Source organism: Varroa jacobsoni, unplaced genomic scaffold, assembly GCF_002532875.2.
Source record: "Varroa jacobsoni isolate VJ856 unplaced genomic scaffold, vjacob_1.0 scaffold_75, whole genome shotgun sequence".
NCBI lineage: Eukaryota > Metazoa > Arthropoda > Arachnida > Mesostigmata > Varroidae > Varroa > Varroa jacobsoni.
This window is the reverse complement of record NW_019212977.1, coordinates 510,105-520,959: the sequence shown is the minus strand read 5'-3', so window position 1 is coordinate 520,959 and position 10,855 is coordinate 510,105. Positions and strand designations below refer to the sequence as shown.

The following is a 10,855-nucleotide window of genomic DNA, read 5'->3' as shown; positions in this document are numbered from 1 at the left end:
AACTGATAAAAAGCCGTCTTGCAAATTCAACATGTTATGGAACATGAAAGAGCCCAAGATCTGTTGTTCCTAGTAGCAATATAGATATAATAGAAACCAAATCAATGAGCTGTCCTCATTTCAAACCTCTTCTAACACGGATTAACTTAAATCTCCTGTTTCTACTTCCATTCGCATTGTGAAGCACCGCTATGGTTCTTCTATACCTCAAAACATGCAGTACAAATCGAATGATAAACTCATTTGAGACTTGCAGCATTTCAGAGATGTTCGAGCTTGCTTCTTGCTTTACCTTTCTAGCAACCTGGCACGAGTGTAACCCATTGCCAAGGCCCCAGTTCCCTGCCGATCTAACTGGTCGTCAAGATGAACAGCCTCGAGTCCTGACGTTGATCGAGGTGGCGGAAGTTAGTCCTTATTTAAACACTTCAGTTCCCTTTCTTTTTCGCCCTCTCCACAGCTTGCCCTCTCCATAGAATGAGCATGCGGCGCTAGTTACCCCACGTGTTTTAGCAGATGCGCGACAATTTTGGACCCGGTGGAAGCAATGAAACAGCAGAGTTACTTATTGGCCGAGTCTCGATTCAACCCTTGATCAATCAGGTAGCAACTGAATTTACTGCTGTTATTTGCCGCGCACAGCCATTAAAAGATATAGAAATTAGTTTTAATGTATGCACTTTTCATATTTAGCGAATGCGGCAACTCGATACGGAATGTACGTGTGTGTATGGCAGTGAAGCTACGATTCGCGCTTGTTATAGTTCAATAATTCACAGTTCAATAATTTGGTGAAGTCGCTGTAACAACGGTAGTGTGTCGTAGTGATCGCAGGTGAAATGGTGTCCGTTACGTGATCTTCATACTCCGGTCTTCCAGTAAATGGACTCAATCTTCCAATGGAACTAAGATAGTAACGATGAACTCGACAACGGGCCTCGTTATTAATATGTTCGAGAAAGGGAGCAATACGCATTGGGTCACATCGAATCCTTTATATCAGTGACGGTGGTCAGTGCAAATAACAACGTCGAACGGAGTCGAAATTGAAAACGATAAAGCGATAACGACCCATAAGTGATATATAGAGAGACAAAGTAAAGGATACATCTAAAGGCTCAGTGGAGTTATCAGATGATGTTCGACATTCCGACGATATCGGACTCGTTCAATACCTGGCATAGAATTCGTGCCCCCACTATTAGTCGCGGCCTACTGAACGAGTGGCCAAATAGACATAACGTAGGCAGGCCATGTTGGGTGTTGATGAAAGTGTTCTTCAGTTTAATGCTGTTGATAACATGGAGTTCTGCTATTAGCTGTATAGCGGCGATTGTGCATGGCCCGAACGTTGCTCATGAATGCGACTTTCTTCCGTTGTGTACATGTACACATTCGATGGTTACGTGCGTCGGCGTACCTATTTTCACCCTTAAAGGTACAGAAATCTACGTGAAAATAAAAAGGACGATAGTCAAAGTTAAGAACAAATATACAACTACATATATGTATCTAGGGCTTTCCCTCGAATTATTTATTTCGTTTTTTTCTTTTAAAATAGTATTATTAATTGAATTTTTCAATGGTATTAATTGATAAATTGTTGTCCTTTTTGGCAGCGTGCAAATAATTGAGACCATAGAGTAGAGGTTAGAGTTGTTTTGCATGGAAGAACCAACCTAATGATTTAAAGAGAAGACTCGAACATCAGATTAAACAGTAGCAATACGAATGCGTATAGTGAATGAAAAAAAGTGACACAGCGAGGAAACGTGAACATATCTTTCCAGCCGGTCTTCCGTTGTACTATATATACTCAGTGACAGTGCTGTCTTACGCCTTCTAATATCATGAAGAATCGGCTCTGCATTTTTGTACGATGATCATCATAAGAACTACATACATTTTCGTATTACGCTGTACGAGACTTAAGCAAGAAGAGTCCAAGGCCTTTGGATGTATATAAACTATGTACAGATACAACACGCATATATGTTACTTTTGAAAATTTTCTTTTAAAACTTCCTTTAAAACATTGAAAAGCATTTTAAAACCTAAAATTGAGAATAATAATAACATCATTGCAAAGGTAATCAACAGCTACATTTCCGTGCGCTTCAGATCATCATACCCGGAAAGAACCTTTGTGTGAAGTCAGTAAAGAAAATTTCTTCAGAATAGATTTGATATGAATTCTTTGTTAGGTATTCAGTTATTCGATCTTGGTTTTCAGAAATATCAAAATAGTAGCGCGCACGGCATCATGAAGCGCCCATATCATTGTACTGTATGATATATAATAGTTTCAAATGAGCTAAAACAAGCGCGAATTTTATGTATACACACGCAGAAAATCGGTTTTTTAAAAAATTTCTAACAACTAATGTTTGCTAATATCTTTGTGAAGGTCCTACAAAATGGGGAGTAAGCTTTTGACACAGACCGCTGACTCACAATTTCATGATATCCGTCCACCAGCGAAGACAAATTCATCATTCAAAACTCATGTTTCAAAAAATGAAAACTACTTATAATTTTTTAAGCTATCCCTTTACGCTTAGTGTCCGTAGCGACCACGACGTATTTGTCGTACCATCTCCTCTTTTTTGTTTTTGCACAGGGTTCGTTAGTACATAATTAGACTGGATAGGATACAAAATTTATTTCAGGGAAAAAGACGACCTTGATTTTCTCTATCAGGTCGTTTTTGTTAGGCAACCTTGTTTACTTTATCGAACTGGGTCATGTACCCATTATTGCTGATTGTCTGGTCTGTTTTAAAGATTTCATTCGGCTTGGGCTTATATTCCCAAAACACGCGCCCTTTTATGCCCTTTTATTTGCTTTACAGTAATCTAGAGACATCATTTCCCGTTATTCGTGACAATTCTGTGTAGGGATCTGCCGTTATGGCTGCGTATGGGCGAGATGTTCAGAAACAATGTGAACTCGTTGTCCCTTCTGTCCTTCATTCCATACATGGAGCCTCTGTTTGATAAAATTCCATAGATTTGAGACGTCTGACGATGGTCAACTGTTTGCAGACCAGTAACAAGTCGTTTACCATAAGAGGTAAACAATATTTTATCTGTAATTCATGCATCCTTCAGATTCATCATAAAGCAAAATTATTATCCAATGGCAGTATGAAGAAGAGAGCATTCTCGAGAAATAAACAAATAATGAATATAAAGAGGAATATTTGAAAAAAAAGTAAAAAACATACAAACTACACCAATATCGTTTATGGGAAATGTTCCGATACTTATAGATACTTAATAGATGCGATCCTTTTACTATACGGTAGCGTACGCATGGTGTTGAGATCTGTAAAAAATAATTAGTTGATATTACTGAAATTTCCGTTTCTCCCATCTAGCCCGTTTTAACGTTTATTTATAACGTCATATTTTCTGGATATCTTGCCGTGTTTTTTGATGTCTTTATAAAATTTTAAATCAAACCTTAGTGGTTTGCTATAACGACAATCACGCGCCTATTGACATGCGTTTACATTTTTTTTAGCAACAACTGGTTAATCAGCCCTTAACTCGCTCTTAACTGAAACTACTCTACGCAGGCCAGATCTTAGGCCTTATGGAACGTTTATAGACCGCACAGAACTGCTGAGCAGGCCTCGACGCTTAGGTACGTAAGTTTCGTTTGACTCAATGATAACTCAGCTTATAAAAAGAATTTCAAAAACAGGAAAAACAAATTGTTTTCCTAGATTTACTGCTATGCAGAGAAGTATTTTTTCGCTGAAAAACCAGGACCACGAAAGAGCGGAACTTTGAGTGTCGGATTGCGTCATTAAAACAATCCAGCATTTCCAACCCTGATGCATATAATTTGATGAAAACGGTAGTCAGAACTTTCGTTCATGGTATAATATAAATAGAAAAAAAACATATACATTTGTTTCATTGAACTCCAGCTAAGTCAAGGATTAGTTTTTATATGCTTGTACTACCTTCTTGATGTTTTTGCATTTACAAACAACGTACGACACCATATTATTTTGGTGTTAATAATATCAAGTTACACTTACTATATATTATGGGCTTTGGTAGACAATTGAGTTGAGAAGCAAAAATTCGCAATTTTTTCCTTTCCTAACCTTCGTCACCACCTGCACTCTTGTCAAATATAACTTTATAATGTTCATTCATGTTAAATTTCCTCACATAGTTGCTTTAGCACATTGGTGGTAAAGTATGTTACGGAAATATTGTCATCCTGCAATTGAGTCCTTTCGGAATCATGCGTGCCACATGAACATGTGTTTGATCTCTCCGTAACCTGCTTCTTATAGTGTGTGATTAAATAATTCCTCTGCAATCGAAAAACATACGTTGTCAATAAATATCAGTATATGCAAACAGATGCAGAACTTTGAAGAGGGGAATCATTTTCATCAAATTGTTTACACTATCTAAGATTCTACGAATCTAGCGTGCACTTCCATTCATCGAATGCGAGAGCTAAAACGAGGAATAGTAGGTCGAAGTTCTCCATTATTATCAAATTTGGTAGCTTGGAACATTGGTCCTCTCGAATATCCATTGCCCAGGTAGAACGGACCTTATTTGTATTAGCCGGCTACGTCAGTAGCCTAGTGAGCAATGCTCGAAGCATCAGGTCCTCTTCCTTATTCCTGACTTTAAGAACGTGGTTGACGTTATGAGAATATAAGTACTGACCAAGTCACCGCGTTAGGACGTGGCGTGATTACGGCTCGGTTAACCACAACAGGATAGTAAGTAGGCCCAAGGCGGGTAAGAGTCAATTTTGTCATATTCACGATATAAGCTAGGTACGCTTTTCAAATACCTTTGAGTGCGTCGACAATCTGTCGAATGATCTCGGCTATATTTGCAATAAGGATAGTTCCAAAGTTCGTGAAATGAAGTCTCAGGCTCTATACGTCGATCTTTACGCGCGGAATTTTTAGAGTGTCTACCTTGTAATAATCTACCAGATTGCAATCGGTGGCAGGGAAAGCCACATAAATAACTCAAATGAGGTTTTTTATATTCGAAACGGGTTTATAAGTGCTATCGCTGAAATGGCGATATTGACACTCTCCAAACTCGGTAAATTTGCTAAATTCTAACTAAAGTTCACGCGGAAACATTTTATATCTTGTATTGCAACATTAGTTTGAACGAACAGGTCTAGGACAACAGACAATAATAATAAAACTGCCTATTTAAGTTGGCATAGTTTACCATTATGGCTTCAACGCGTGACGTATATCCTCATTTAACTCAGTTTCTTTTTCCTTAATCGGTTCGATGTATCACGACAGGTTTATGGGTCATACATACATAATGTATCAAAATATATCCATATAAAGAAATTGTGTCCATCAGTCGCATTGCAGGCCGCACGAGAGAGCCCAAATCGTTCATGTTCGTTTAGGTAATCATCATTCATGCACCTAATGCTATGTTTGGCGTCTTAGCGTTTGGGAACTTACGACACATAATTATGTTTTTATAGATGCCCACGTATATGGCCTCCGGAAATTCGCAAAGTAATCTATTCGGTATCGACATTCATAACTACAGCCACTAGTGTTAACTTCGGGGAGAATGCATTCAAACCCTTACCCAGACTAGTAACACATCACAGTATCAATAATGGACCGCAGCACTCGCTTAAAGGACTGGCATACAAAAAGATGATTTGACGTTCTAATATTGTACAAAGATTTTTAGTAGCTAAACGTTACAAATTACAGATATCGATACAGATCCCATCTAAATCATTGAGGTATTCAGTGCTCACTAACTTTATAGTTCTGTCGTGATGACTCTATAGGAACGTCCCGTTAAGTAAATCTATTTTCCATTAGAAACAACCTAATTTTATATATGGCTAGATTGTAAACCTAGATAGACGTAAAAATACGTATGTTGCACACTAGGACGTCAAATAGATTTTCTAACGTAAGGGCGGTACTGGAATTTTAAGTGTAGACCCAAGACTATCTAGCCTGTGTTGGATAGCTTCAATATAATGTTACCTAATGACAGTAAAAGTTAATTCACACATAGGGCCCCACCATATGGGGAAAAATATTCATGTAATTTACATTTTATATGTAATACTCGTCACGAAAGCATGTGCCCGACATAAGTATATATCATACTCATTATCTATTGTAGTGTGTAGTCTGTCATTTCAGGCATACATGATAAGTCTGCTATTGTCGCCTTTAGGGGATCTCTAAACCCACTTTGCTGTAAACAGACGTATCAACGCAGCAATGTTCTTCAGTCTCGGACAAAATATTCAAGCGAAATTCATTTAAAGAACTTAAATGCACTATCAACCTGTCAAAGTGCAGATGAATTCTAAGTAGTATTTCGTTGGGGAATTTAGGTACCACTCTTCAAGTGGTTCCCCAATCATCTCCGAGAGTAACGTAGTTCATATTAGGTATCAGCATAATGTGAGCTGCTTTCTCTGGCATAAGACTGTTGTCGAGATTGAATTGTAACTTCCTAGCTAAGGTTAAGTAATACTTACATTAGCTAGTCGAATTTAGCAGAACTATTTTAAAGAAAGTTCCTTTCCTGCGCCCATTCGTGATGGGTAAGCATAGCTTTCGTATGATATGCCTTGTGAGCTGTGGTAGGGAGAGGTGAAACGATGTCAAAATTTCGAGTTCCGCGTAAGTTGATTAGCCATTGGATTTAACCATGTTCCTGTTCTGAATATTATGGCTACTTACGATCCATCTTGCGACGCTACTCGCGTTCATAATTCTCCCGCTCACAAGAGTTGCTACAGAATTGTTATTACTACAGAACAGCATCGAGATACTGATTTGGCTGCAGATTCTCTCCAGCTGCTGTTTCAAACCGCCTAGCATAATGAAGATGCGCATTGCAAGCGAAAAAATGGCCGACGTATTGTCCAGTGGCAGTAATAGCACTAGACAGTACGTCGGCCGTACAAAGTCAGTCGTATTATACAACTGTAGATGCCAGTCGTCGTATAATCGAATAAACAATCCACCCGATGATTTTAGACAGACGTATCGCAGACGTACGGTAGAAGAAACAAGCAATACATGAAATCAATGCATCTGTTTTAGGCTTTATACTAGCCGATACGAGGAATACCCTTCCGGGCCAATTTATTATGCCAAGGACTTCATTTTGGAAATAAACCTCTCCAATACGAAACGTTTTTGTGATAGATGGGTCAAGGGACCCGGCGGATATTCGGTCCTGAATTATCGGCCGTCCAAGCATTTGCCAGGTAGTGGAACTCTGAACTAATAACTGAAAACCGTATAAAACAGACGTACCTATATGTGGATACAGCAAATGTGTTAAAAATAAATATGTTGAACAGTTCTATTTGGTGCTCTTAGAGCTCGCAATAGTTTTTTACATTCGTCGTGATAGGGAGGTACGTTGAATTCACTTAAAAACTCTAGACAAAATAACTGAAATGTAACAAAGTGAAGGAGGTACTAGTTCAACAAATGGAAGCACGTACGCTATATATCCCAATGGTCACACCCTAAAATATGAATGAATGAACGAACTAACGCACGGGACACTATTGCACATCTGCACGATAATTAATGATGATTTTCATCATCCGTTTCATCTTCAAATTCGTCATAGAAAGGGAAGTGCAACATCCAAAATGTCGGACCTTGATGCATTTGTCCATTTTTCTTGTCTTGTCACCTCGGTTTCAATATTAGATACATATATTCGCCATGTCCTTTTTCGGTACACGAGAAGCGAAGAGCTGTTGTAAAGCTTCGAGACGATGTGCAGGTAACGAAATTCCGAACCATGCTTTTTCATCAAGCAGTGACATCTGAGGCATCCCTGCCTGAACCACCGTTGTGACGGTTGGGGTCTTATGGTTGCAGTATAAATCTAAAGATCTGGATACTGCGACCGCTATGATTCGTCAGCCCCGGCGAAAATTGAACGCGAGTGTTAAACTATAATAAATGGCCACGTACACGCTTCTCAGACTGAACGGCGTGAGAGTCTACATGCTAACTTGATAATTGCAACAACCTAGGACTACACTGGCAGACCCTGTGAGCTTGGCGAAGACGACGTCATAAAGCATACAACAAGCTTATGTGAACTTGCCAGCTGTTGAGGTTTTCTGACAGCGTAAATGAATTTTGCTCTGTTCGCTTGGTCCTCGCCAGCTCGAAGTCGATTGACTCGAACTACCTTATATCGCTGGCTTCTCGTGAGGGGACAAATCTGTTCAAATGATGATGCGGACTCGATATAGGGAGCAGCATATGCGTCGTAGGTCACTGTGACGTGACTTGACGCTTGCGTGACGTGGGCGGGGTCAGAACATAGATGGAGCTGAGGAATGACATGGTGATGGTCGAGGAACCAACTTTAGAGCTGTCATCGTTCACTCCTCAGGGGTTTTTGTCCAGTGTGGATCTATACATATTTTAGAGAGGGCAACGTGCCTGTAAGCATGCCTGCTTTATCCTGCTCTCACTAACAGAGTGCTTCATCATTAATAATCATATTGGCCAAAAAATTAACATTGACTAAGTGTTTAGGGTATACCGATCAAGAATTGCGATAATGTTTCTTGGGAGAAGATCCAATACCTGCGGTAGACTTGGGGCTAAAATCGGGCAAAATAGAGCAGTGAAAACATTCGTGGTGGGCGGAGAAGAACCACCGCTTGATTGATTGTCGTTAATACGCTTTTGTAATTTGACAGGAAAATAGGGAGCAACAGATAAATTTGTATGTTTTATGCATGTGGATGTGTTCTGTCGAATACTCTTTATTTTTGACTTAGTTTAGATGAATTTGTTTCGTTAACTGGAGACATCGCTTGAAACTGCTATATTCTATACACCATCGTATGTTGTAAATTTAGTAAAATATGTCGTATGGTCTACGCTTCATGTACCTAAAAAAACGAGAACAAAAAAGGCAAATAGACCAATGTGTTGATTGTGAATACGTGTTCAATAAACACGTAATGAGAAAAAACTATATTTTAATTTTTATGTTTGTAGTTTTATATAAAATATACATCAGTTATTTGACCAGGTAAATAAAAAGATACTGCGTGTAGTTCTAGTAGTCAAAGCGAGACATCCTTGAAGTTTAGGGAAACCGAGTTCTTAGAGAAATATAGGACTACTATAAGTGAGGTAATAATGCTGAAGTAAAGATACTAAAGTTAATAACGCGACAAAAACTATAAGTATCAGGTCGCATTGAGCATAAACGGGTTTGCCTATTTGGTTCAGGTCAAAGCACCTTTGCTGTTAAAGTTAACTATGCTCAGTTGACCTGTTGAAATGACTTATTTCAACTTAGAATTAAATCAGGCCAAGCTAAGTTTTCATACTTGATAAGTAATACAAAAATACAGAATGCGGCAGCTTTCTTACTGGTTAGGTGAGAATGGCTAGTCATTCTATGACCGCACATGTATGGGAATACCTATATTTTAAATAAAGGGATCATTTAATCAAGATGATCACTAAGTTTGTAATAATCTACATTGATTTATAAATATCTACCATTATGTATAAGATAAGAGTACCGCTGAGGAGGTTACTTGGGGTAAAATGTCGCTCCTTGTGTTTTCATAAGCACGGTTCTTTGATATTCTTGAACGATCTAGACAGGTAAACTTTGCTGAAGGTGTAGATACTTTGTAAAGTATATTCGACGTGACAGTGGTCTAGTGGCTGTTTTTTGCCTATCTGATGTTACAATTTATGGTGTAGCTACCAGGAAAGCTTACAAAAAAAATAACGAAAAATACAAATTTCAAAAAAGTCTATAAACCTGTGCTTGGACCTTATGCTTGTTTATCTGTTGTTCTTCATCGTCAAATGTGATTTTGGTAATGAACTTTGCATTACTCAGCTAATAATAAGTAAATTGTCCCCTGCCTTAGCCCACCCGACTCAGAAAAGTTTTTTGCTTGATAATGTTAGATGCCCCTTGCAATACGCCACAATGTTTGGAGGAAAAAGTGTGCTCTTAAATATCACAAAACATTTACACGCGATTTTTTAGGTTGATAAACTGACAATTTAACCAGGTTTTCTCATTTGCTTGATCTTGGTGATTGAAAGCGACTCATTTTGACTTGCGCAGAAATTCTAGGACATCGGTGAACAGTTCCAAGCTAAGATATGATAAGGATGAGCTGGATCCATGTTGTGAATTATTTTCCTAGACGGTAACTGGCGCATTAAACGACCACGAGTCTGCGGCATATAGAAGGGGTGATACATTTCTAACGTACCAATTTACCATGGAGAAAAACAGCACAAATCCAACAGGCCTTCGTATCTGTTTCGGCCCGTATTAGGTGTGAACTGTATAAACTCGCCCCGTGGTGTGTATTATCTAGGAATAAATCCACATCATTTTTTACAGCGATCGGCCAGACACTTGATATCTTTCGCGCTTATCATATTCCGATCGAAGTCTGACCCTGCCTGTAGTGATTTTGCGATCGAGCAATACAGGTAGATTAGAGAGTGGTATATATTCGAAGTTTACACACTTTCGCACATGCATCTATATATACGTTATATGCGCACATTGTATTGCTGTTTTCTTCAATTTGTAAATATCTCTCCAAAATTTTGGTTAGATTGAGATTTTTATACTCGTATGACTAAGAAAGGAAATGTCGAAAAATTCGGTGCAAGCCTTAAGCAAAGTATAATTTGATTTACATGCTTACCAGGCTTGTAAACTGGCTAGTTTCCACTAACTTTCAGATAAGTAAGATAAAAAAGTTTGGTTTTCAACATATTTCATGTTTACGCAACTTACCGATTAAATGAATTAGA

General features: G+C 38.5%; 1 protein-coding gene across 1 annotated transcript in view; it reads left to right on the top strand.

Moving 5' to 3' along the window:
• Positions 1 to 520: 520 nt before the first annotated feature.
• Positions 521 to 10,855, top strand: part of LOC111263081 (uncharacterized) — a 34,894-nt gene continuing 24,559 nt past the window's right edge. Inside the window, exons 1-2 of the mRNA XM_022837855.2 lie at positions 521 to 603; positions 826 to 1,438. Coding sequence (XP_022693590.1) covers positions 1,135 to 1,438 — 304 coding nt within the window. The 5' untranslated portion in view covers positions 521 to 603; positions 826 to 1,134. The remainder of the gene's footprint in view (positions 604 to 825; positions 1,439 to 10,855) is intronic.